The sequence below is a fragment of the Paroedura picta genome, chromosome 4 (genome assembly GCF_049243985.1).
Source record: "Paroedura picta isolate Pp20150507F chromosome 4, Ppicta_v3.0, whole genome shotgun sequence".
Classification (NCBI taxonomy): domain Eukaryota; kingdom Metazoa; phylum Chordata; class Lepidosauria; order Squamata; family Gekkonidae; genus Paroedura; species Paroedura picta.
In genome coordinates, this window is record NC_135372.1 from 88,573,828 (window position 1) to 88,601,815 (window position 27,988).

The 27,988-nt window shown below is 42.0% G+C and overlaps 1 protein-coding gene across 5 annotated transcripts; it reads left to right on the forward strand.

Annotated features, from left to right (window-relative positions):
* The first annotated feature begins 75 nt into the window (after positions 1-75).
* KIF2C (kinesin family member 2C) lies at positions 76-27,764 on the forward strand. 5 transcript variants are annotated; one of them, XM_077333984.1, is made up of 21 exons: positions 76-234; positions 1,685-1,779; positions 2,956-3,048; positions 4,647-4,695; positions 5,359-5,481; positions 6,394-6,504; positions 7,067-7,167; positions 8,693-8,788; positions 10,579-10,633; positions 11,006-11,168; positions 14,362-14,452; positions 14,994-15,057; positions 15,795-15,886; positions 18,487-18,629; positions 19,915-20,119; positions 21,638-21,748; positions 22,405-22,472; positions 25,383-25,485; positions 25,572-25,667; positions 25,919-26,042; positions 27,274-27,764. In XM_077333984.1, exons 1-21 carry the CDS (start codon positions 168-170, stop codon positions 27,351-27,353), a joined length of 2,130 nt encoding a protein of 709 aa, XP_077190099.1. In that variant the 5' UTR covers positions 76-167; the 3' UTR covers positions 27,354-27,764. The 5 variants fall into 5 exon arrangements, with proteins under 5 accessions (XP_077190099.1, XP_077190100.1, XP_077190101.1 ...); XM_077333985.1 differs by having other exon boundaries at positions 25,575-25,667; XM_077333986.1 differs by lacking the exon at positions 25,919-26,042.
* Positions 27,765-27,988: the final 224 nt, after the last annotated feature.

Below are 27,988 nucleotides of genomic sequence, written 5' to 3' on the forward strand. Positions count from 1 at the left end.
TGCTGGTAGGGGTAGTTCTGCGAGGGCAAGTCACGGGGAGACGTACCTTCCCGGCAGGCCTTGCGGGGCGGCCCGTTCAAAACGGCGGCGGTTGAGTCGCTGCTTCTTTCCGCTCCTGGCTGTTGGTGCGGGAGGTGTGGCTCGCGCGCCGGGCCTTCCCGGGCAGGATGGACCCCCCGAGTGTTTATCGTGCCCTTCAGCCAGGGGCGATGATTAATATTCAGCGTAGCAACGGTAAGCAAGGGCTCGGGAGCCGGGACGATCTGCCGGGACGGGCTTGTCTGGTCCTGCCGCGTGGTTGACGAGGCTCACCTGTGCTGTGCCGAGGCCGCCATTCTGCCCCGTCACTTGCGCCCCGCGGGCCACGCAATCCCAGCGCTTCGCAGCGAAGGCAGCCTGGATGAGCATAGGCTGCCCCTTCCTTCAGGGTGCTTGAGTGTCGCTGGGGGAAATGCCCGGGCGTCAGGCCCACGGCTGAAGGGAAGCGAACGAGCTTCCAAGGCAGGCTGTCCTCCCCCCCCGCCCCCCCCCCCGGTGACGCGGAAGACCATGGCCAAGTCTGCCTGCCGGAGCCCACGCAAAGCGGCTGCAACCAGAGGAGACAATACCGGCATTCTGACGACACGGAAGAATGGTCTCTGCTGCTTACTAAAAGCTGTGTCTTCAACGGCTGCAGTTCTGAGTTATTGTTTTCCCTACAGCAGGGGTAGTCAAACTGCGGCCCTCCAGATGTCCATGGACTACAATTCTCAGGAGCCCCTGCCAGCATTCGCTGGCAGGGGCCCCTGGGAATTGTAGTCCATGGACATCTGGAGGGCCGCAGTTTGACTACCCCTGCCCTACAGTATACTAAAGGAGACGCTTGGTCCATCTAGCTAGACTCGAATCTAGCCCACTGCCGTCCACTCTGACTGGCTGGCAGTATGTCCAGCATGTGGGGTGCTACTAAGCTATGAACTTACGTGGTCCACCTTGTGATTTTCAGGCTGAACGATCAGGCTGAATATTACAGGATGGAAAACATGTTATGACTTGATGTATCAGGTTTTGCAAAACAATTCTCCCCACTTGTGTGGGAAGCTGACAAATAAGGTTTACATCGCCATGTTTACATGGGGAAAAGTATGAAAAGCCATTCTTCCCACGCCTTCCCCCACCCCAGTTCTGCAGCAGTACAGTCCATGCCACCATAGCGTTCTGCTACACTTATCAACTGGGTCATATTATATCAAATGTTTTGCAATACTGTGGGTATGACAGAGAAAATTCTGCTTGATATCCCAAGCATACTGCTCAAAAGCTGTGTTGGAAGAGCTCTCTCTGCCTCCAGTCGGTCAAAGGCTGCTAAATTTTTCTCTGAACTTAAAATTGCAGCTTAAAAACTGTTGTAAACCTCTATACTGTTGCTTACAACCATTACAACTGTTTAGCTTTTAAAATGTTTCATTTTATCATGATTTAGAAGTGGTGGTATTTTTGCTTTCTCTGAAATTAAAAATTGCCATTTTAAAACTTGCACTTACTTGTACTATGGTATTTCGCAGTTGGAGTGGGAGGTGGAAAGCAGATTAGATGCCTGTAGCAAGATTTTCATCTCATTCTGCAGATGTTTTAGATTAGGTGGTCTTGAGTTGGAACTTTTTTGAAATGTTTAAATTAAATACAGTTTTTTAAAAAAAATCAGGTGCCATCCAGAATGCTGCCATCAAGCTTGTGAGTCTGGAAAAAATGACTGTGTGCGTAGAGTGGACAGAAAGTGACAGTATCAAAGGGAAAGAGGTGAGAATTAAAAACTTGGGTCTAACTAATGTAGTGGTGTTCACAAGCTTCCTTGCAATCAGGAGACATGTGATCGCCTAGTTTCACTGGAAACTGATGAGTGGTCCTCTATGATCCAATTACTTTTTGAAGAAGAGTTGGTTTTTATACCCTGCTTTTCACTACCTGAAGAAATCTCAAAGCAGCTTGCAATCACCTTCTCTTCCTCTCCCCACAAGAGATACCCTGTATTGTAGGTGAGGCTGAGAGAAACTGCTGTATGAGTTCCGTTAGACTGTGGTTAGCCCAAGATCATCCAGCTGCCTGCATGTGGCTCAGTGGTGAAATGGGCTCTAAAATCATTGTATGGTTTTCTGATATAGAAAGCTGGATAATTTAGCTGCAGTCCTAACCTTCTCTACAGGGTTCGGTTTTCTTTACTTTTGAGTTAATCTGACTGGGATTAGGCTGTGTATTATAATAGTCACTTGTTGGTTAAGCAAAATGGGTTCAGAATTATTTATTACAATATCACATGGCACAGCCTACATAATGAAAACAGGACCTGTTTAAAAATAAGATATATTTTCTGGATACAAAGGTGGTCTGTCAGTGTAACTGATGTTGCAGCACTAGCAATAGGATTATGATGTCACCGTAAGGTCAAGGAAGTAGATTAAAGAGACATCACTTGCTTACTGTCTCTGCACAAAACTAAGAGGAAGAAAAGTGCATAGACAAATTAATTCTGATTAGATGCTGAATACTCTTTCCTTTGGACTATTTTTCTGCTTACATTCATTCCAGTAAGTAGTAACTGCTTGGGGATCTGTTACGATAGAAATCAGGGAGTGATTTGGATGTATTAAGATTAGCTTCTAGAGATTAACAGTGCCATCCTATACAGAGTTACATCCTTCTAAGCCATTGACCTCAATAGATTTAGAATGGTGCAACTCTGTTTAGAATGGCATTGCAAATTGCTTATGGCAAATCAGCTTTGCTTGTGAAGAATGACCATGGAACTGTGTGGGACTTGGCTGGAATAAGTAGCCAGCCTTCAGTATCAAGGATCTTTCATATTCATCCTTTAAGCATACCAAAGAAACTATAAGCTTGGGCGGATTTATCACATCTATTTGAAGTTGATACTTAAGTATGCATAAGACATTCCATTCTGATTTTTGTCCTTTGCAGATTGATCTTGATGATGTGGTAGCAATAAATCCAGAGCTGTTTACTACTGATGTGAACGAGAGCCTTCCTGTACGAGATAATGTAACCACACAGGTATGTAACTCCATTATTCCTTTGGTTCTTGCTGATGCAGCATAAATCCCAAACCTATGGGATTTTTAAAGAAGTTTTCACATTTAATGTGTGATTTTTAATAACTTCAAACAAACTTGTTCCATGATTGCCTGAATATAAAGCTCTGAGCTTTTGAATATATTGGTGTTAACATATGGTTTAAGTTGTCACCAGCACTTAAAAATCTTTTCTTAGATAAATCTTTAAAATATTCATTCTGAAATACATGGTAAGTAGCTTAAAAACAAGGATGTATAGGATTGCACTTCTTGGAAGAACATTGTTGCTGTTAAAATACTTGTTTTTATTCTTGTAACTTTTATATCAGATTACAGTAGACAACTGTGTCAGACTTTTCTGTCATATTTTTGACACTATTCAAAAACACACTGGCAAAATGTTCATTGTAACTAGTTTAACTGTACCCATTCATAAGACTCCTAATGCGACTTTTGTTCCATTTTGTCATTATCTAAGGATGACCAACAACTGATTAATTTTATCCCGATGTGTTTGATATTCTCCCATTTAGGATTTGCACATTAGTCCTATCCTGTATCTGTATATTAATACATAGTGGCTTCTGTTAACTCTGCTGAACCTTGTAGTACAAATTCTAGTATTTCTAGTAGTCTTTTCCAAGTAAGTGACATCTGCATTTTCTCTATGACTTCAATTCTGTATGTTTTGTTTTGTTCCAACTTGCTGTAAGAACCCTCTTTACACATTAAATGCCAATGGTGAGAGGGGGACACTTACTCTACTCCACTCACTTATTTATCTATTTCTTTATTTATAACTCACCATTCTGTTCCTGGCAGATAACAGTCATAAAACCTCACATTAAAAGTCCTCTTAACCATAAAACAATAAAACCATTAGCTTCAACACATCTCTGCTGTGGTATTATCCCCCTTCTCTTCCCGCTCAACTGTGTGCATTTCACCTTGGGGGTTAATGGGGAGTAACCTGATGTACCGGTTGACTCAGGCAGAGGCCCTAGATCATACTTGCCCTGACCTCAACCAAAGACCTGGCGGAAGAACTCTGTGACAGCTCCATTAGGGCGCTAAGCTCTCCCAGGAGCTCATCCCACAAGGTTGGGGCCAGGACTATGGAGGAGGAAGAAGAGGAGCCACGGCTTGGTACCAACTGATCCACGGTCCGGTCCTGGTCCCCGGACCGGGGGTTGGGGACCACTGCTATATAGCAAATCAGTCCAATTGAGCTAGCTGCCAACAAACGGAATCCTTTAACAGTACAATACTTTGTGTAGTCTCTTTGTATAATTATCAGTAAATTCAGTCACTGTACTAATATGTTTATAGTTTACTAGTACATTCTTAATACAGTAATGGATTGATATAACAGTACAAAAGAATTCTTGACTGCCTTTGGAATCCAGTGAATTTTTACTTTTGTCCACATTATAGAAATGGTCTTACTATGTAGATAGCCACTGACAGGACGAATGGCTCTTAAATAGCTTATAAACACTTTGGTCCCCATCTGGCCAAAATGTGATCTGTATTGTTACTACTGTTTACCTAATTAGACCTTTTTTTTTAACATCTCAGAGACAAACTCGCAGGGCAACAGTCTCAAAGATTCCTGCTCCAAGAGAAGGTAAAAACTACTTCAACTACTGTAGCTGTTTCTTCTGTGACTGTAAGCTCCCTCAGCCTTTCTTCATATGACTTGGTATGAGGGTATTCTTCAAACCCTCACCATCTTCATAGCCCTCCTCGTTTAATGGGGCTATTTGATGTATCTTGTGGATTTAAATTATATTATCTTGTATTTTGGTATGATTTATAGTTTGATTAAGAGCTTCTTGTGGCGCAGAGTGGTAAGGCAGCAACATGCTGTCTGAAACTGTCTGCCCATGAGGCTGGGAGTTCAATCCCGGCAGCCGGCTCAAGGTTCTCAGCCTTCCATCCTTCCGAGGTCGGTAAAATGAGTACCCAGCTTGCTGGGGGGTAAACGGTAATGACTGGGGAAGGCACTGGCAAACCACCCCATATTGAGTCTGCCATGAAAACACTAGAGGGCATCATCCCAAGGGTCAGACATGACTCGGTGCTTGCACAGGGGATACCTTTACTTTATAGTTTGATTGGATTTTGCTACATTAATCCTTAGTTTTGTCTCTTATTCAGTTGTTTGCTGACACAGGTTTTAATCATGACCTATATACTGCTTTACAGACTAAAAACAATATGCAGGTTTTCAAGTAAACTTTGTTGTACACTAAGTGTCTGTTGGCGTTTTCCTGCATTGTTTCCTTAGTATTGCGACTCCAGCCTAGTAAGATGTCTGTGATAGCAGAATCACAGAACAACCCTTTGGGAAATGAAATGGAAGTAGAATCCTCTGCTTCAGTAACAACACGAAGCCGTTCTGCTCTTCCAGGTGAGTTGTTCATTAAAGCATGACACTGAACCTGTATTCTCTAAGTCGGTGGTCCCCAGTCCGTGGATGCCTCGGGGGCTGTCCTGCCACTCTGCCGCCGGCTCACCTTTGGTGCTCTCCGGCAGCTGCCATTGCTGGGGCTCCCCCTGGCACTGTGCAGCTGCTGTTGGCAGTGCCCCCCAGTGGGCACCAGTGGGAAGTCAGGGTCGCCGGCGGGAAAGCAAGTGGAGCAGGGGCTCAGGCAGCGATGTCCCTCAGCAAAAGACTACCCTCCCCCCGGCCTCAGTAAAATTGTCAAGCGTTAACCGGTCCCCGGTGATAAAAAGGTTGGGGACCACTGCTCTAAAGGATCGGAAGAAGCAGGATTTTGTATTTGTCAGCATTGCCGTGCCTTGTAAGTTTTCATTTTCAAAAGGCAGATAGATCCTTAGCATAAGTGACTGATGCTTCTGTAAATGCAGTTTCCAACAATTCAGTTCCATGCTTCCACTACTTGCAGTGGGACACCTTGAATGCTTGTGCAGCTGCAATAATGACTGCAAAATGGAGGGCCATTCCCTAGTTCCGTAATTGCTGCAGTGAATATTCTTTTCAGTTACACCTGTCACAGTATCAGGCTGCTGAAGTAATAGTGCTTACTTCTAGATTTCTTGATGGATAACTTTTCTACAGGAATGGCTGTAGATGAGGCAGTCTTTCTACCCAATTCAATCAACTTAACTGTTTTTATGTTTCTGGTCTGGACTTGCCTTTAAAATAAACCATTTACTTGCTTCTTTTAGGTCAGTGTAATAATAAAAGGACCTTCATGGGCTGATGCTTCTCTTTTCTGACTTATGCACTGCAGACCATCCAACTTTTCCTTTTGTTGTCTTGGTACTGATTTTAACTGCTGGGTTCCTGTTCCAACAGTTGTGCGATCTCGTAGCTCTAGATCCAGTTATTCCAGTGTCCACCAAAATGGTAATGAAATCTTAGAAGAACCACCACAGTCACTCAGGATTGTTTCTTCTTCAAGTCAAGGTAGAAGACTCATTGCCAGCTTTATTTTAGGCTTTTTTAGATCCAATGATGCATTTCCTGTTTCTTTAATAGTTATAGTCTCTCATGCTACATATATACACTATGTTAACCTGTGAAAACAGTAATCAAATGATTCAATCATGGATTTGTAATGTGGAATTCTGCCAGCTTGGAGGAACTGTATAGTGTGACAGAGCTTCCTATAACAGTCATATTCATATTTCTGGTGAACAATGAAAGAGGTTGATTAAAGCTTAAGTCAAGTTGGGTTCAGCACTGCAACCAGGCTTGAGTATTAAGGTTGTCTCTAGAGCATATGAAGCAGACTCCAAGAGTGTATGTAGAGGATGCTTTTGCTCACTGCCAAGTAGCCGACTCTTGCACACTTACTAGTTGTGCATGGCTTCCAGCTTGGAATAGGTGACTTCAGAATATCCATCTCCTTGGAATTATCTAAATAGCCAGACCTGCTTTCCTGGTAGACTTGTGGTTAGAAGAGCTATCTATATATGCAGTCTGTGGCATTTCTGTACTAGTAATAGCACACTGTTGCATTCCCTAGCTCGGAGGAAATCTAACATTGTGAAAGAGATGGAAAAAATGAAAAGCAAGCGGGAAGAAAAAAGAGCACAGTTTTCTGAAATAAGAAACAAACGAGCACAGGTAATGTATTGCTTCAGGATGAGGCACTAGTGCCTTCTTTAGTGAACACTTTCTGCAGAATGTTCTGAGCAGTCCCCAGACGATGTAAGTATCTCAGGCAGCATGCAAAAGGTGTGTATTTATGTTCTCTTTGTCATTTAAATAAAATAAGGTATATTCAAAAGATTGATTCTAAGCTTCTGCAAAAGTAGAAAGCTCACAGAAGTACATTTAATCTTTCTATTGTACACTCCAAAGACACTGCGGAGGGCTGGGAGGACTTCCCATAAAATGTGGCAGGGAGATACAAGAAGGGGAACTGATCAAATTTCTCCCTGCTCACTACACTCCTGCATTAGTTTTTGCTGTATGAATGGAACATGTCCCAATCATGCAAGTATGTGAGTAAAAGTTGAAATTGACTTGACTTTCTTACTGTTCCCCCCAAATCTCATATTGTTCTTAAGGGTTCCCTCAGTTGTAGCTTGTGGAGCACTAGAGGCTGCTGGGACAAAGGAAATCTAGAATCTGTTTATGTAAACTCATTTACCTTGCAGAAACATGGCTCCAATCTACTTTGTGCTAACAATTTTATCTTCTTGCAATTATTTTATTTTGCTGGCGTATAAGACTTTCCCCCCCTGAAAAACATGCCTCCAAGTGGGGGGGGGGGTCGTCCTATACGCCAGGTGCACTTCAGTTGGGATAGACATAGCTGCCCATAGTGGCCTCCCAATGTTCGCCCGGTGCCCATAGTGGCCTCCTGATGCCAGCCCACCTCATTCTACATACCATCCAGTATCGCGTGGTATCCAGCACGGCTGCGGCGGGTATCAGCAGCAAGACAGGGGTGCCAGCCTTTTCGGCATGACCGGCCTGTTCTGGTCGGCGGGAAGCAGCGATGCTCCGGCCCGCCCCTTGTCTATGCAGAGCTCACACATGCGCACTTGCGCACTAATGCTGATCATAGGGAGATGCAGGGGCGGGGCGGGTACATAATAAACTCTATATTTTGAGTGGAAATGTTGGGGGTCGTCTTGTACGCCCAGTCATCTTATACTTGGTTAGATGCATTTCTTATAAAATAATTTTGAATTCCAGTTCTGTGTCTCCGTTTATGGAAAGACCCTTTTGCTAGACCCAGGCTATAGTCAGTTGTCTGAGATGGTCCTAATCTGCCTGATTAACATAATCAAGAAGATGAGCTTTTTAGCAAGCTGAAGACAAACTGGGCAGGCACTAGGAGCTTGCCCATTTCTCCCCAGTCTAAATGCGACTTCATAGTTTAGTATTCTATACTAATGGAGCATCGTCATGACACAAAGTTGAAGTTCTAAAAATACATGAATTTGACCCTGATGCCAGAGCTTTAATAACAGTGGAATAAATGCATAGTGGAATACTTTGTTTTTTTTCTTTTCCCCCCTAAAACATCCTTGCTCCTAATACATGATTTGCTCATTAGTGGTGCTGCATACTGTAAAACAAAATGGTTGACACTAACAGTTCTTACAGTAACAAGTATAATTACTATCATGGTTTACAGGAATTTGACAGTACTTGTCCAAACTGGGAATTTGCTCGGATGGTCAAGGAATATAGAGCTACTATTGACTGCCGGCCAATATCAATTAATGATCCTGTAAGTAATTCTTGATTCCTTAAGTAATCTTTGGAACTAACTATATGTTATAGTATTTCAAATGTCTTCAGTTATATGCCATTTTTAGAGGATTTTCCAGCTATGTATATAGAGAGTAGAAACTTCTACCAATATCCGTAACTAGGTAAACTACTAGGGAGGAAAATTAACACTTGGACTCTTAAGTGTTCTACTTTGTTTAAGTCAGTTCATAATTTATTGTGTATCCCAAAAGAAAAAGCGCAAAGTTTGTACACAAAATACATCGCTTTGAAAAGATGCTGGTGTATTGACAGTATTAGTGCAATTAAAAATATTGTTATTTAAATTATTTATGCTAACTTGTTTGAGGATCAAAATTAATTCATTTTTATATTTTTCAAAAATATGTTGAAATTTGACCATATATGGTCATGTTGATCTCCCCCCTTAATGATCAATGATGGATCTGGGGGGTAGGAAAGGGTTCCTGGGTGGGCATGTATACAGCTCTGCTTCCTATCCATGTTCTACACGATCACGTCGCTTCTGGAGTTTTTTGAAGCCTGAAGAATACTTCAGGGATTTCTCAATGGTAAAAAGTTTGAGAAAGGCTGGAGTAGAGCTTCCCTCTGCTCCTGCAGCATCCTCTAATGCAGTGATCCCCAACCTTTCTGAGGCTGGGGACCAGCAGGGCTTCGGGCCGCGCCCGCACGGACCGGCTGCGCCTGCGCATCGGGCCGCGCCCACGTATCGGGCCTCACCCGCGGGCCGCGCCCACGCATCGGGCCACGCCCGCGCATCGAGCCACGCCCGCACGGGCCGCGCATGCATGATGCGCAGCCCGGCCCTGATTCCCTCTCCCCTCCGTCCCGCAGTAAGAAGCTTCCCAGGCCGCAAGCTTGCGGCCTGGCAAGTTTTTTACTGCGGGGGGGCGGGGAGAGGGAGCCGCGGCCCGGCGCCATGGCCTTCGTGGCCCGACACCGGGCCGCGGCCCGCCGGTTGGGGACCACTGCTCTAATGTTGTCTCCTTGGAAGAAAAGGAGCTTCATTGTGGGGAGAATGAAACAGCATTTAGTCACTCAGGTGTGTCACTGCTGTCCTCTTTCAGGCTGAGACCTCTTAACCTATCAGCTTCTCAAATGCACCAGTCCTTTTTATGGAGGCAGTTCTGGAGCTACGTATGCCTGGAGCTTCCCCTTCCAAATTCCGTGTGAGAGAGGGCTTTTCCCGTGTGAGAGAGGGCTTTTCCGTGTGAGAGAGGGTGTTTTCTGAGCGAGGAAGTCCTTTTCGCCTCCCTTATGGGGTGTTTCTGTCCTTTTCTCTGATAACAAGATGCCGTGGCCTCATCAGAAAGAGCCATGCCTCCTTCATTTCTCTCTGGTGGCTGGGACAGCAGCAAGTGTCCACACTACCACCATCCCATGCTCACCCCTGGGTGCCTGACATCTTCACATGACTCTCTGGCTTGTCTGTTCCCATGGTATTATCTAGGGCTGGTGCTTTTGTGCCTCTGACGTGGGGTGGGCTCTGTCGGCCAAGTTGTGGGCACTTGTAATGTTTCGTCCATTCTGGGGTAAATACAGGGATGTTGAGGTACATTCTGGACAATGATATACTAGAAGAGGCCTGCAGGCCTCACTTCAAGAAGGATGTAGATAAAATTTTCCTGCTGTCTTGCACTGTGATAAGAAATACTGTTACACCTTTGTGTTTTTTTGCTAAAGAAAAAGGCTTAATCATATGCACTAGGCTACAGGATATGGATCCTTGAACTTCTGATCTTACTGTATCTATTAATGTTTTGAAAGATTGAAGAACATAGAATCTGTGTCTGTGTGAGAAAACGGCCCTTGAATAAACAAGGTAAGATGACTTATTTTATTTATAATTTAATTTATATCCCACCACTCCTGTAATTGCGGGTAACATGGCGGATAACAATAGATGCTACCCCACAGTAAAATGCCCATAAAACATCAGAAAAGATCCAAACAGTAAGATAAATGCCCTGCCCTGGGGCTCTGTCAGTTTCCTCTTACTTGGAGTCTTCTCTCCAGAGCTTGTCACACCGTTCACTACTATATTGATTTTTTTTCTTAATTCTCTGCCTACTTGCCCAGTTTTGGTATCCATAATTGTATTTTGATTCTTTGGTTGCCACTATGATTTGCATTGTTTGCAGAATTCACAGGACCTGATTTCATGGTGACAACTACTTTGTTTTCTCATAAACAGAACTTGGAAAGAAGGAATGTGATATAATCACCGTAGCTAACAGAAACACCATCCTGGTGCATGAACCAAAAGTGAAGGTGGATCTGACGAAATATCTTGAAAACCAAGCTTTTCGATTTGACTTCTCATTTGATGAAACGGCTTCCAATGAAATGGTTTATCGGTAATGCATCTCTTTCCTCCTAGTGGCGGTGAACAGTGCAGAGTAGTGACCATGTGCAAATGTAAGCCACTAAGGGCCTGTTTGTGTATAATTTGCTGCCAAAAAGCTAATGTGTACCAGGTTCCTCAGTTTTAAAAGTTTTTATTTCTCATATTGGCTTGCATGTGTACATCATTTAGGTGTCAATGGTGCTTCTCATGGCTGGCAGGTGCATACAGAGCAGGCAGGCACTGATCAGAGGTTACTAACCAAGGTTAAAAACATTAGATATGTGGCACCAAGTATATGGAGCTCCAACTGGAATGTTTTTAGTTATGATGCAGTTGAGGTTGTCTATTTAAATCATCAGTTGAAATCTAGAATTCTAATTTACCCATGAAGCCAGATAGGCTTAATTCTGCATTTACACTCAGTTCAGATCAAAGATTTATTGCCCACCCACTCCAAATAATGGTTTGATTCTGATTTGAATACAAGCTATATTTATCAATTCAAATGTCTCAACAAATTATTTCTGAGCTTCCTTAACTATGGTGTTGTTTGATTAAATTAGGCCAAAGTTTACATTCTGTATGCTTGCTGCTTTTGTCTTTCAGTAATTAATGTTCAGCTACCTTTTTTTGCAAGGAAGCTAGAACCTTGTATAGGATTTGCAGAAGCAAATGAGAAATGTATGGACAGATTGGGTTAAACTGCCCTGTGGTAACTCTGCCATGACAGCTGTGATACTATTAACTGAAACTGCCTGTGAGCTTCCTTCTATCCTGCTGCAGATTAGCACGTTCCATCTGGGAGACTCTGCTCCTACATTTTGCACATAGTATAATTAGTGTGTGTTAACCGTCTTTGGGAGACTCTTGTATTGGAAGCAAATACCTTTGTACTTCAGGCTTTAGGTCTATTAATGTATCTAATTCTGATCACTGGTCTGAGATTACAGTTAAAAAAAATCTAAACATGGAGTCATGTATAGATAGGGAGAATTTTTCTACAAATTTGGGAAAAGCCCTGAGAGTTGTAAAAAAAAAAAGAAAAGAAAAAGCTAGAAACAAACCAACTCATTGCTATTATGGAAGGAGGCAGCAGAGGGATGAGGAGTGGGAAGGGAACTGTGCTGGCAGGAGAGATTGGTGGTGAGGAACAGAGTATGAGAGGGGGGAGAAGGAAAGCTTAATGGGGCAGATAGTTAGGTCGGCTATTCGGTGGGAAGGTGATAGAATTGTCAACTCCAGGTTAGGAAATTCCAAAAATTTGGGAGTGTGGTTTGAAATGGATCCTAAATGGATGTTTTTGAATTCACAATAGAATGGATCTTCCATGGATATTCTTGTTTTTAGGGATTTTATTGTATGGTTTTATATGCTGTAACTCTCCTCAAGCCTCTGAGGAGAGGCGAGTAACAAATCTAATTAATAATAATAATAATAATAATAATAATAATAATAATAATACTCACATCCTCAAAGGATATTTACACCCTCAAAGTCAACTTTAATGATTGCTCAGAGCCACTTGCATATAGCAGATTGAGTTGTGGTGATGTTAAACACACCACAATTGAAGGTGTGATCTTTTATTGTGATTCTATTGAACCACAAGAAATTTATTGCACCACATTTGAAGGTGTATGTTTGAAGTTCCATTGACCCACAGACTATTGTGAACTGAAAAAGATCCATTTCAGGTCAAAACTCTACAATTCTTTTCTGGTTCTTTTGAGAATTCCTCTACAAACAATAACTTTCCTTTTTGAAAAAAAATGAAAGCCAGTTTTTGTCTGTAAATTTTTATTGTAAGCATATCTGCTAATTTTGTCCATTACACAGTATATTTGTTTTGTATTTATAGTTGTGGCCTGCAAAATACAGAAATAGATTTGTAAATGGGTGTGCAGGTTTTATAACCACTGTGTCCAGTCCCTTCCTTAGTGGATTAAGGTAGTTTGTTTATTTTAGAAACTTTCTGTGCCTCTCTCTAGGGCAGTGGTTCTCAACCTTCCTAATGCTGTGACCCTTTAATATAGTTCCTCATGTTGTGGTGACCCCCAACCATAAAATTATGCAAGTGTCCTTTCACAGAAATTAAACCGAAACTGACCAATAGTGTAACTGACCAATGGTAAGTATCTACAGGGTTTGCATGGCTGAGAATTAGACACACTACCCTTTAGCTTCAAAGGGCAAATGAAAGATGTTGTGAATAAGCTGGGCCCCTCCTATAGATAGTAATATTAACTGATTTATACATCACAAAGAAAAGATTTAGACCTCCTTAATTCAGGGCATCCCCCAATGATAAGGTGACCAGATTGTACTACTTTTGGAGGGACATCTGGGTGTACCTGGTAAATTGTACTTATGTTGAAATGTAAAAATATATATGTTACAATACTATTTTTGCATTCTATGCATTCTATGAAACTTTTTGTTGCTCCATATAGACTAAATTTTTAATCAAGAACCCCCATGGTCAATGGTGTCCCGCTTTACCAATATTAAAATCTGGTCACCTTACAATGTGTGAAGATCATGATTGTATATAAATTGGTTTTTTTCTGGGATTTCTCAGTTCAGTTTCTGCTTCTTGTATTGCTGAGCCGCGCTGCCATCTGGAGCGCCTGGTGGGAGACTGCGCTGTGTTGGAGGTGCTGCTGGAGAGGCTAGCAGTCGAGCCCTGCCTGGCGCCTGCAGGAGGAGCAGCAACAGTGGTGGCGCCCCTCCCCCAGTCAAGCGCTCGCCCTGCTGTGACCCCCCTATGAAAGGGTCGTTCGACCCCCAAAGGGGTCCCAACCCCCAGGTTGAGAACCACTGCTCTAGGCCCTAGGGGACCTGTCCAAGGCAGTTTTCAAAGTGAAACATAATCTGTGGAGATGGCTCTTTCCCACTGGAACTGCAATCATGAGGCCTTAAGCACTGTATGTATAACGATGGCTTTTGCTTGTCTATTGACGTGCCATGTTAAATCCATAAGGCCTTTGTGGTTATACAATTGTTACACCCCTAATCTTTATGTAGCCCTAGTCAAGTTATATTGGTATATAATTTCTTTTAAAATGTATTTATTACAAGTGGCTTTTTTAGCTGAATATTTCTTATAGCTGGGCTATATGGGAACTTCGATTTCATAAAGGCACTTGTGCAGCGATGCAATATATAAGCTAATCCATTAAATTATATTAATTATGCTTCACCAGGTTCACTGCTAGGCCACTGGTACAGACCATCTTTGAGGGAGGAAAGGCTACATGCTTTGCATATGGTCAGACTGGCAGTGGGAAAACACACGTGAGTGGCTTTTTCTCTGATTTACCTAGATTATGTAACAGATTGATTAAGCCAAGGTGTAAACTGTTTCTGCAGGCTTGTCTGGAGATTTTTGTCTTTTAAGATGCAGATAGCTTTTCATCAATAGAGTAATTTTAAATTTTAGCTTTATTTTGCATGGAGCAGAATTGTCCCCAGTTGGTTACTCAAATCTACTACACTGTAGAGACTCTGACTTTCCTAACTGTCTGCCATCCCTGTAAGTTGGTAGTGCTGTATTAAGCATTGCCTTGGAATCTGTTTTAGAATATTGGACTTTTGAACTATGCCTGACATTTGCAAAGTGATGTACTATGCCACCCAGTTTAAGTGCATATTCAAAGTCTGTCTACTAATGAATCTTCGAATGATGGCTGTGGGATAACATTGCATCTTGCACTAACGTAATACTACTGTTAAAACAATACCTTCCATAACTGCAAAACTGAGCAATCAGAGGCAAAGATAATGAAATTCCATTGCAGTTTCCAAGGCTGTTTTCTAATACATGTTCTCTTTTCAGACTATGGGAGGAAACTTCTCTGGGAAATCACAGAATGCTTCCAAAGGAATATATGCTTTTGCATGTATGTATTGTTTTCATTAGAACCTTATTAATAACAGCAGGAAAGTTATTGGAATATACAGATGTTTAGGTCAGGCATGCTATGCCTTCCGAGTTAAACTATTTGCTGTATAAGTATTTTGTTTTAACTGCTGGTGTGCCAGGGACTGTCTTCTAGCCTGAGGCAAGGGTTCTTTCAATGGATTTGGTTGGCCAACGGAAGCAAATGAGGCAAGGTATTATGGTGATACAAATATACTTCATTCACAGAAAACAAACCACAGTATACATAAAGAAGGTTCTTCACATCCCTTTCAATGCTGGGGGCTTCTTACAGCAGCAACAGTTTCCAGTAGCTCCAGGTCGCCAACAAAGTCCACATGCTACTATGTCCTCTTTCTCATTATATCCTACTTAGGTGCAGCCTTCTAGCATGGGTATCACCTGGCAGGCATAGTAAATCAGGCTGTTGTGCTTGCACCTAACTTTCCATTAATAGGAAGGGAATTGATCCTGCAGCCACTTGGATGGAACCTAGCTGCCAGTATGCTCTGAGCTTAGATAAAGTTCCTTGATAGCACCATTCCCAGGTGGTTCTTCTGCAGTGGCACTACAATTGCTAGTGTCTACAAGTAAATACTTCAAAAAGGTGACTTAGAAAGGTGCATCACAACTTGTGGAAGCACTTTGGGGAAGGACGTCAAGGCAAGTAACACTATTTTTAAAAACTTCTCTAGTAACTTTTCTTTTCTCTACCAGCACAGGATGTTTTCCTGCTTCAGAACCAGCCACGGTACAAGGCTCAAGGCTTGGAAGTCTACGTGACATTCTTTGAAATATATAATGGAAAGGTGAGACCAACCTATTTCACCCATTTTCGTGTTCAGAGTCTTTAAACAATATATTGGTAGTAAGGAATTTTTGTTGGTATAAGTGAATTATGCGATGTCAGTATGACTTTCTGCCTGTATATGCTGCTTTGGATCCTGATCTCTTTGCAGTGCATCTTGTACCACCAGTGTCATGGCACTGACTTCCCCAGAGTCCGCAGATAATCAAATAGTCTTTCAAATGTTTGCAGATTGACCCCTTTAAAATCTGATTCAATATCTTCCGTGGGGCAGAGGACAGATAGACTGGCCTGCAGTGAGCCTTCTTCTCTTTTCTGAAGACACCATTCTCCAGTCTTGTGTAGGGATGTACAGAAACAAAATAGTCAGTTCATTTTTTTATTCAGGTTGAGTCGGCCCAAATCAATTCAGTATATACCAAATCTCCCGAATTCCATTATTAATATAGGGATTCCAGTCTGGCAAGATTCAGGTTACCCATATCAATTCAGCTCCATTATAATCTATGGAGCCATTGAAGTCTATGAGAAATCTAGCCAGTCTCTCTATTCAGTGCCCTGATGGGTGGGTAGAGGTAACCAAATCTGCCATGTAGCTGCTGGAGCCACTCCTCAAAAGAACTACCCATGTTTCAAAAAGTTTGGACCAGAGATCCAATTCTATGGACACCCAAAAAGATGCTCCCATCCTCCATGATTCCTATGAGTAAAAAATAGTAAGGCAATACAAACCCAACTGAATGGCCCAGAAACTTTCTGCAGTGAAGGTCATGGGGGGCATTTTTGCAAGGCTAGCCCAGCAGCCGGATCAGTGCAATAATGAAGAGTTGGCTTTTTATACCCCATATTTCACTACTCAGAGAAGTCCTAAAGTGTTTTACAAGCACCCTGCCCTGCCCTGCAGCAGACATCCTGTGAGTTTGGTGGGGCTGAGAGAGCTTAACAGAACTATTGTGCGAGAACAGCCCTAAGAGAATTGTGAACTTGCCCACGGTCAGCCAGATGGCTACATGTGGAAGAGCGAAGAAACAAATCTGGTTGTCCAGATTAGAGGCCTTTGCTCTTAACCACTACCCTACACTGACTCTCTATTGCCCAGTAGAATCAGTGCCACTGTGGCAATGCCAAACCAACAGGAGCCAGTTCCCATCAGAGAGTCTCTGGAGTAGAAATTGAGAGGGAGTGGGCACTACTCTAGGGATAGCAGAACCAGTGCAATCCATAAATCTACTTGTGCTCAGAAGCAGAACCCAGTGCCCCAATGTGACAAATGCCAATTCAACAGGGTAATAGCATAGAATCGCAGTCCTGGGCTGGTCCTACTGCCTGAGTTTGTGATTCTGTGCTGCAGCCCTGTCAATCTGGCATTTGCCACAATGTGGCACTGGGTTCTGCTTCTGGGCACTAGTTGGCTGGTGTTGGGTTCGGCTGCTGGTGACTATGTTAATTTCCTTTAGGAAATCTTATGTAGGTTGTAAGGTCTCCACTTCTACCATTAGCTAATGGACCAGAGGCTGCATTTTTCTGGAATATAAATCCAGGAATCTGGATTGACCTTTGGAAGGTACAGCCTGTTCCCTCAGAGGGGTGGCAAACCTCTGCAATTTACCAGTCTTTCCCTTCCTTAAGAGGTAGTTTGTAGGGCTGTTCCTTGGAAGTCAGTCCACTCATTCACCAGCCATTACAGGATTGACAAGAAGGCCTTGGTTGAGGCCATCTTTGGAAGAAGGGTCCCACAGTATACCCTTTGAGGCCAGATTCTTTCCCTCCCTGGGACATACTGCTTCTTCATGTCCCAAAAGTAGAGATTGCCCCACCCTGGACCACTGGAGAATGGAAAATTTAATCACTTACTGTGACTCTATTTGGTGTTCCTGGGATGGGGCAGTCTCTTCCCACTCTAAGTTGAATTCTCTCTCAGATGGCTGATAAGCCAGAGTAGGTATGCTGCTAGGTCCCTATATGGGGCTTCCATGTGTGGTGTAGTGATTAAAGAGCAGTGGATTGCATTCTGGAGAACCAGGTTTGAATCCTCACATGCAGTCAGTTGGGTGACCTTGTCACAGTTCTCTTAGAGCTGTTCTGTTAGAGGTCTCTTAACCCCACCTACCTCACAGAGGGTGTCTGTTGTGAGGAGAGGAAAAGAAAGGTGTTTGTAAGTTACTTTGGGACTCCTTTGGGTAGAGGGTATTTAAAAACAGCCTTTCTTCCTTTTTGGTTCTTGCCTAACCTGGTGGGACCTATTTTAGAATTCTTCAACTTGTTCTTTTTGTGGTTTGTTGCCTTGGGCAGGGGGCGATGCTTTGTTTGAGATCGATTTTTTCATATTTGGTATCTTTTGGGAGAGGCATTGTACTTTTTGAGAGAGGGGTTTAGGAGAAGGATTCTCTCCCAGGATCAGACTGGGGCCTGGGAGAAAAGCCCCTCCCCTCCAGGAATCACAAAGTTCAGTGATCCTGCTGCCTCCAGAGAGGAACTTCTTACCAGAAGTAGAGACTCCCCACCCCAGGAGCACAGGAAGATTCACAGTAAATGAGAAAAAGCTTCTGTTCTAGCACCAACCTTTTGACAATTGGGTGTCCACTCTCTTTCCAAATCCAGTTGTTTGACCTTCTAAACAAAAAAGCAAAGCTGCGAGTACTGGAGGATGGCAAACAACAGGTCCAGGTGGTTGGACTGCAAGAAATACAAGTGAGCTGTGCTGAAGATGTAATTCGAATGATTGAGATGGGCAGTGCCTGCAGGTCGGTTGCTCTTCCTGCTGTTGCTTAAGCTTGTAATTTATCACTTTTAAACAAATATATTGTGGAGGCAGAGCAGGGAATAATGTCAAAATATCAGATTCCATATCATTAGAGAATCTAAGGAGATGTAGACCTTACCTGCAATCTTGATAGAGCCAGCTTGGTGTAGTGGTTAAGAGCAGCAGCCTCTAATCTGGAGAACCAGGCTTGATCCCCCACTCTTCTGCATGAAGCCTGCTGGGCTTGGGCCAGTCACAGATCTCTCAGAGCTCTCTCAGCTCCATCTACCTCATGGGGTGTCATTGGACGAGGAAGGGTAGGCTACTGTGACCCGCTTTGGCACTCCTTTGTATAGTAAAAAGCAGGGTATAAAAACCAACTCTTTCTTTAGTTTTGAGGGGGAAAATCTAAAATTCTGGGTAACTGTTTATTTATATATTCATAGATTCAAATGAGTAGCCGCGTTGGTCTGAAGTAGCACAATAAAATCAGAGTCCAGTAGCACCTTTAAGACCTACAAAGATTTAATCAAGAAGATCATAGTCTGACGAAGGGTGCTTGCACTCGAAAGCTCACACCTTGATTAAATCTTTGTTGGTCTTAAAGGTGCTCCTGGACTCTGATTTTATATATTCAGTTATGAAATCCTGCTCCTCTCACATGCGAATAGTGAAATCTGCACTGGGGCAACAAAGTACAGAGAAGGTTCTACATGTTTTCATTTTGAGTAAAGTGTAGGAGTATGAATGCATACATTTTTGGATGTGAGACTGGCTTAAATTGAGGCTTAATTAGTAATGCCTAACACACTTTTTGTCAGGTATGTGTATACAATTGTGCAGAATTCTATTTTTGAGGGGGGGTGTTAAATTGTGGGAAGTAGTTTGTCTAACTCTGAAATCCTTCCCCGCATGAATAGTGAAATTCATGCAGATCATTTGAGAATTTCTTTGTAAGAACCTATAAAATGTTTGATGCTATAAAGCAGTGATGGGGAAAAAAGGGTATCTCCCGGGGGAGGGGGGAGTGCAGCAGCACAAAGTGAGATGGAAGGATATTGCAGAAATGTTGCATTGCTGGTATTGCGGAGAGGCTTGTGTATTTTGTTCTGCTAATTTCCACAGAAAAAAACAGGAATAGAAATGTTAGTTATGAAATGGAATGAGGTACTTGCTACACAATCTATTTTGGCATTTTTTTGGCACAAAGACTGAAGGACAAAACTGGCTAGAGCCCTACTCTGATATTTACAGTTCAACAAACACTTCTGTTATCTGTTTTGTAGGACCTCTGGACACACATTTGCAAATTCCAGTTCCTCACGCTCCCATGCATGCTTTCAAATTATCCTGCGCAGAAGTGGAAAACTGTATGGCAAGTTCTCCTTGGTGGACTTAGCTGGAAATGAGAGGGGTGCTGATACATCCAGCGCTGATCGTCAAACACGGATGGAAGCAGCAGAAATAAACAAGAGTCTGCTGGCGCTGAAGGTATGGAACAGGGTGGAAGTAGCACTGTTTCTTGATAACGGGGAAGGGGGACATCTGGATCTGGCAACAGCAAAGTCAGGTCTATTCTGCTGGCCTGTGCTGTTGTCTCCTCAGCTTAGTAAACTTAGATAAAACCATTCCATGGCACTTAGAACTGCATATGTAGAATAGTAAACAGTGCAGTGTCTTTTGTACAACTTAAATGGTAACTTGTTAAAATGGCTGTCTGTCCTTGAACTGATTGGCACAAGCCCAGGACATGACACATAGACTGTGATACTTATCTTGTACTGAATGGCTCTAAGCTTTTGGCTCTGACTGAACAGACCTCTGTAAGGGAGAGCAGTGGAATACAGGAACCAACAGCTTTATGTTGCAGTGGAGCACATATTGGCTATGAATAAAAATTCTTACATTTAGATTACAAGTGTTCTGGGCAGCTTTATTACATATAAAGTATCCACTGAAGAACAAGATGATCCCTGCCAGAGATGATCTGTGGTTAGAAGCTGGCAACATATAGCATGAAAAACCATACCAAAAATTTGCCAAGAACTAGAGGGTTGTAGCTGACTTGCATGTATGTTTGTCAGATTGGCTGTCACAATATGACCTGCCACTGTATCACATTTCCTGTGTTGTGCCTTTCCTTAAATATGAAGGATCGGTATACTTATATGAACATAAAAATTCCAAGTACATACAAGTTATGGACAATTTTTATTTCTAAAATATGCATTTTAGAAATATGCTGAATTTATTTCTAAAATATGCATTTTAGAAATATGCTGAAATAACTCTTAGGCTATGAACCTCCTTAAATTAAAACTTGGATGGGCCAAGAATTTCTCAGCTGCCATCTGTTATCACCCCTGTTTAGAGAACTGAACTCAAGATTACTCACCTCTTGAATCTCATTTGGATTCTTTAAAAGTTACTCAGGATCAATTATGAAATCTTGAAAATGTGAATGATGTAGAAATTTTAATAAACATTCAGTAGAAATTTTAATAAACATTCAGTAGAGTTTGTAGTAGAAGTTTTTAAAAAACCATCTGGCTGACTGTCTGGGTTGATTAGTGAATGATTTAATAGTGGTGTCACTTAACACATACCTCTCTAGAATTGACTTCTAATTTTGCTTTGTAAAGTTGGTTTAAAATTCTAGCCTTATCTAACCGAATAGTATTGCCTCTTGGGCTTTTTTGTCTACCACTGATGAGAAAACATAAAACCAATTTTTTCCATTGTAACTTTTATGGTTAATACCTTCTAAAGGTTAACAATGATCAGTAGACTCTTGCTGGGCTGTATTATGAGAACTAGAAATTTCTCATCTTGCATATTTTTGTATGTAGTACCTTCAGTGCAGCAGTATGTCCTAAGTGCTTAACTTTGTTTAAATGGAAGCCAGTTCCAATTCTTTTAACTGAATTTGCTTCTAGGTGTCTAGAATCAAAACCTTACCTAGCTGAATGCTGTCTGAAGATGTGTGTGTGTCCATCCTCCTTTTTGTAGGAATGTATCCGTGCTTTAGGCCAGAATAAGCCACATACACCTTTTCGGGAGAGTAAACTCACCCAGGTGCTGAGGGACTCATTCATTGGATCTAATTCCAGGACTTGTATGGTAAGGCCAGATGTTTAATGTATTATTTTGGAATTTGAATCTGGAGTTATCCCTTAGATTCTTTATCAATTAGTTCTGTTAAAGAGTAAAAATATACTTGCAAGCAAATTTGGATCCGGGTATTACTCTTAGTTCTTGCCTATTGCAAGCAGCTGGTTTAAAGTTTGTTGTTGCGCAAAACTAATGTGTCTGAACCTAGAGCAAAATTCCAGGAAGCAGATGAATATATGAAACTGCAATACCAACTGAGACTTCTGTCTAGCTGAATTTCAGCAATTTCATTTCCTAACTGCGACCTGAAATCATGTTTTTCAACTGGAGATGCCAGAATTGAACTTGGGTCTTTAGCATGTAAAGCTTATCTGTACTGCTGAGCCACAGCCCATGGTAGGCTCGCCCTCCTTGAAGCACTTGATCATTTTAAGCTGAATTTGGAATGGTTAGTTGGGAAAATCCATTAATTTAATTGCAACCTAATTTCTGAGTAATTGTTATGAAAGCAGAGAATATTTCCTTACTGGGAGAATGGATGTAGTATGTGTGATGGCGCTGTAGGAATATATCCTTACTCCCTGGAAAAACAGATATTAAATAATGACAGTAGCAGAGAATTTGATAATAGAAATTCAGGCATCTTAAAATGTTGTTGCTTACAGATTGCCATGATCTCCCCAGGCATGACTTCTTGTGAATACACTTTAAATACCTTGCGATATGCTGACAGGTAAGTAACGTCTTGATTTATACATTTAGCCTATAATACTGGAATAAATGGGAAACTTGGTCATAAGGAAAGCAGATTGAAAGAGCCATACTGGTGGCTATAGTCTTCCATTTGTATAGCTCTTTGATGCAAAAAGAAACTACAGTATTTGGGATAGACATAGCTGCCCATAGTGGCCCATAGTACTGTAATGTAATGTAACAAACTCTATATTTTGAGTGGAAATGTTGGGGGGTCGTCTTATACGCCGGCAAATACGGTATATAGTTTTCAAAAAAGAAGACCTGCCTTTAAACCCTGTCCCTGTTCCTCAGCTAATATGGGTGAGCAGTCACTGGGTGAAAGCAGCCTCCAGCAAAAGAAAAAAAATTGGTTTCTTCTCAGTAGCGAATGTGCCTCTGAATCTGTTTCTGTGGGCTATGTGCTGCTCTGCCCATTCCTCCTACTGTAAAATCCCTATTATCACAGTGCTGTTGCTTCTGAGCCAATTCAGTGGTCTTTCTTGGCACTGTCCTCTTGCCATTAATGCAGTGGTACTTGCTCCATAGCTCCATAGCTCCATTTGCAATCACCCATCAACTGGAAACCACATTTACTTCCATTCCTGGAATGAGGCCTGTAGCTCAGGGAGGCCCACCACTTACCCGTTCTCTAGCAGCTGCTGCTTCAAGACGTAAGCCACTGGCCCCACGGAACATAGGCCTTGCCTATTTTTCTGAAACATGGAGCAGGTGCCACATGTGGAAGCAGTGCTCAGAATGGCCATGTGTCATTCCCAAACCACTGAGTAAATGCATCAATGCCTGGAACATGCAAGGGAAGGAAATACAAACTGACTTCCTGGCAGAGTCAATGGTTCTTGGGGTACTAGTGACTGCAACCAGATTAAGTCATTTCTACAATTTTATAAATTGTTCATTCCTTATAGTCCTTCAAATAGTTTTAATTGTATGATGAACTGTTGTCTATAGCTGTGTTAAAATCCTGAGCTTAATTAGATGAAGAAATTCCAGATACTCAGTTAACAAATTTTCTGGTAGCATACTGTGAGTGTGTTGATCTACCTACAGGATAGGCTGCTATGTTTTTTCTTTTTGCCCCACCCCATCTACTTGTAGCAGAATAGAACTCCAAATCTCTATAATGGTGAACATGCAGCAGATGAAGTATTAGGAGGTTTTAATTTCCATAGCTGACTTTCATTCAAATAAAGGCTTCCATTAAGGTTCCAGTGGATCTGCTAAAAAGTCTGGGAAACTGGCACATGGCCAATAGATTGGAAAAGGTCTGTTTTTATCCCATTATTAAAGAAAGGTGATGCTCGCATCTGCTCAAACTATCGAACTATAGCCCTGATCTCCCACACGAGTAAAATCTTATTGAAGATCATCTAGAACTGTCTCAAATCAACCATTGATACTCAGCTACCGGATGTCCAGGCCAGTTTTTTACATAGTCACGGCACCACATTGCAAATTTGTGCTGGATTCTTGAAAAAAACCATGAATATCAAAAGGCCATCTATCTATGTTTTATTGATTATTCTAAAGCTTGACTGTGTTGATTACAAGAAGCTATGGGATGCCTTACATGAATTGGGAGTGTCGTCCCACTTAACCCACCTCATCAGTTCATTGTACACCAACCAGGAGGCCACAGTATGAACAATTCTGATTGGTTCAAAGTCAGCCAAGGAGTGAGACAAGGGCGTATCTTATCGTCCTTTATTTTTAACCTTTATGCAGAGGTAATTATGCAGAAGCTTAATCTGGAAGAATCTACGATTGGAGTCAAAATTGGAGGTCATAACATCAATAATCTCTGCTATGCAGATGATACAACACTACTTGCTGAATCAGAGCGTGATCTGAAGGCCCTGACAGATTAAAAGAAGATAGTGAAAAGATGGGGTGGGACTATACGTAAATATCAAAAAGACCAAGATCATGACAACTACTGGCAGTAGCACCAAAGTCACAATTGACAATGAGAACATTGAATGTATTGATGATTTCATCTTTCTTGGCTCTATGATCACTCAAAGCGGTGGATGCAGCCATGAAGTCAAATGGCAAATAACACTGGGCCGGAATGCAATGTTAGACATGAACCAAATATGGAAGAGTAAGGACATCAGCCTTAATACAAAGTGCTGGCTAGTCAATGCCATTGTCTTCCCCATAACAACCTATGGATGCGAAAGCTGGCCGCTGAAGGAAGACAGGAGAATAGATGCTTTCAAATTATGGTGTTGGAGACAAATGCTGCGAATACCATGGACAGCCAAAGTGGACAGCCAAACAAGATAGTTTTAGAGAGGAGCAAACCAACTATGTCATTAGAAGGCAAGATATTATGGCTAAAGCCCACTTTTTTTGGACACATCATGAGATCAAACTTGTTAGAAAAACCATTAATGCTCGGCATTGTCAGCAGCAAAAGGAAATGTGGTCGCCAAAGGATCTGCTAGCTTGACACGATCAAAGCCGATACAGGGATGACCATGAACCAACTAAAAGAAGCAGTCATTGACAGGGACACGTGGAGAAAGCTTTCCTATAGAGTAGCTGAGGGTCGGACACGACTGTATGGATAACATCATCAGTCCATGGTTTCTAGTAGAGAATCTTCTCTGACCCTCCTATTGTCTTCTTTCTCAGTCATGCCTACTAATAAAAAGGTCAGCTCTGCTTACTCACCTCAGTTTTCAAAACACAGTTTCCAGGGTTTATTATAAACTAGTAGTTGGTCTGCTTGGGATGAGAAGAAATAGAAGGACTTAAGGAAGGGATGCACAGATAACTTTTTGACTGTTGTAGATGCTGTTCAAGTACGCCTCTCTTTAGTAAGAACAAGGCTACTGAGTACTTCATTGACAGGTTTCTAAGTGATGAACCTCCATTTTCTCAGAGTGAAGGAGCTCCCTCGCAATGGAATGGCTGGAGAGGCAAATCTCATGGAAACTGAAAGTGAGGAGTTAGAAAGTAAAGAAGGATCAAACTGTCTTCATGAGGTATGTGTACATCTAGCTGGGATTAATCCATGGGCATAGAACTTGGTGAGACTGTCTGAACTAACAACACTTTCCTCTGTGAACAGCAGCTTTCTGAAGATGAATCTAGTTTCCGTGAGGCTCTCACCAGAATCAGTGAACTAGAGGAGAAGGCAATAGAGGAATTGAAGGAAGTCAGGGAGGTAAGTCTTGATGGGCCCATCCATCAAACCTACTTTTTTGAATGGGTTTACCAAATGCTCTGTATTGCTGAGCAGTTGGAATAAATTATGAAAACAGGTATGAAATGCTTTCCTATCACAGATCTAGTAGAGTCCCACAAGAAATTGCCACAAATGTCAGCACATGTCCACTCAGCAAACAGGCATGAAAGACCCATTTTACATTGCAAACCCAAACGCAACTCCCTAACTATCCTCACTTCTGCATTCAGAAAACGAACAACTGTAACTATCTCCTGGATATGGCGGAACAACCAGAATATGACCTGGAAGCATTTGTATACCAAGCCCAGTGCTTCATACATGAAGGATCCCAAAGCTTCCTCAGACTGAAAGGTACACTGGGGACTGCATTCACTAATGTTGCACAAAGGGTGCTTCAGAGTGAAAGTACTTGGTACTGTTGGAGTTGGCCTTTCACCTTTTCTGCTATGCTGCTAACACATCACCAGAATATAAATGTGGAGTGGTTGCTATTCAGAAGGCTTGCATTCTACATTAGACACACAAGGGGGAAAGATTAGGGATTTTTGAGTAAGCATTGTTGGCTTTGGAGAAGGTAAGATGAGGCTAGGATGGACCGGGACTGTGTCGTTTGGGGAAGCAGAATGAAATAGTTTAAACAGAAAGGCGGGAAAGAATGCATGTATTCTAAAGAAGATGCAGCAGATGACCTTTTGCTAAAGTAAGGGAGTGTGAGGAAGGGGAAGTGAACTGTGAGGGCAGGAAGAATCTTGGAACCGAACCATTAAACTCGAAGCTACAATCCAACTGTGTGATTTCCTTTTCAAAGTAAACTTAGGTATACTTTGTAACTGACCCACTCCTGTTACATAGTTTTGCTAGCAATGAGTAGCAAATGCTGGCATGGCTGTAGGAGCAGTAATATGCTCATGTAGCATCTTTGGGCTATCATAAATTGTGTTCAAGGGGTACAACCTTTTTGTTAAGACAGCTGTAACATGTAAGAGGAACAAAGTTTGAGTCCAGTGGCAGCTTTAAAAAAAATTAGCTTTCATGCTGTTGCCTCAGACCAACCTCAATCTATTGACATATTAGAGGAGACATTGTTTTATCGCCTTTTTGTCCCAGCCCGTCAGTGCATTGCCTAATCTTCCAGTGTCAGTGATGTTTTAACACAATTTATCCATGAACAATTTTTGTGTGCTAAGAATGGATCAAGGGGGATAAAAGTTGCTTCTTCAGATACCTTCCTTGTTGGACCACACACTAAAGCTATGCTGCAATTGCCCACAACAAGAAGAGTTTAAATATTCTTTAATAATGGGGTGGTTTAACAAGGAAGGTATCTTTGGTTAGAGGGATGGAGTAGGATATGGGAGACTCAGCTATAGATGCTTGGGCCTGTCACACACACTTATCCCAGCCTACCTCACAAAATTGTTATAAATATGATATTATAAGATAAGATAAATATAAGATATCCCAATATAAATATAAGATAGGGAAGAGAAGAATATAAGTCACTTTGGGTTCCCAATGGGGAGAAAGGTGAGGTGCAAATGAATAAATTTGACTTACCTTTTCCATGCCTCCTTTTCTTCAGATACTATGGAAGAACTAACCCTTGCCATGCAGATGGAAGAGCAAGCTAGCAAGCATCTGAACAAGAGGCCATTTCAATAACCATTGGTTAAATGAATGTTTTCCCCTCTGACTTCTCACTTCTTTGTCTCACTTCTTTGGTTTGGTGTTACTGCATTTAAAATGCAAACAGAAGGTTTCCCTGTCCTGCTTGAAAGTCCTCTATCAGAGGATTCCACCCTTAGTGAAGGCGAGGGACAGAACTCTGCCAGGATTTCTGGGATTATGCTGATTTTTTAGTATTGAAAGTGACAGAATGAGTATAATCTACTGTCACTGCAATAAGCACATATTTTTGAAGTGTACATAATGTCTTTGGTCTAAATATTACCCTTGGAATGCTATAACTGAGTGCAACCCAATTATCCCTTCTCCAGGATTGTCCTTTGTGTAAAAGTTTTTAATAGAAAAAAGTAACTTAACTTGTTTATAAATAAATCTGAATTCATTCAATTCTGTCTTGTGAGGATCCTGATTTTTTTCTGCCAGTCTCCAAATGGAGACTGAAGCTGAAAGTCATGTTCATAAGATTGTCACTTATTTTACTTTACTAGGAGCCAAACCCGTTGCATTCAGGAATACAACGGGTGCTAGATTGGGGTGGTGGAGGTGGAAGAACTCTGCGGGTGGCCTCTCCCTCCCCCCAGGACCTGGGAAGGCTGCAGGCAGCTGTTAGG

Coding starts and splice junctions, on each gene's coding strand:
- KIF2C (XM_077333984.1), top strand. CDS start 168: ATGGACCCCCCGAGTGTTTATCGTGCCCTTCAGCCAGGGGCGATGATT. Junction 22,473..25,382: donor ACCTTGCGATATGCTGACAG/GTAAGTAACGTC, acceptor CCATTTTCTCAG/AGTGAAGGAGCTCCCTCGCA. Junction 26,043..27,273: donor AAGCTTCCTCAGACTGAAAG/GTACACTGGGGA, acceptor CCTTTTCTTCAG/ATACTATGGAAGAACTAACC.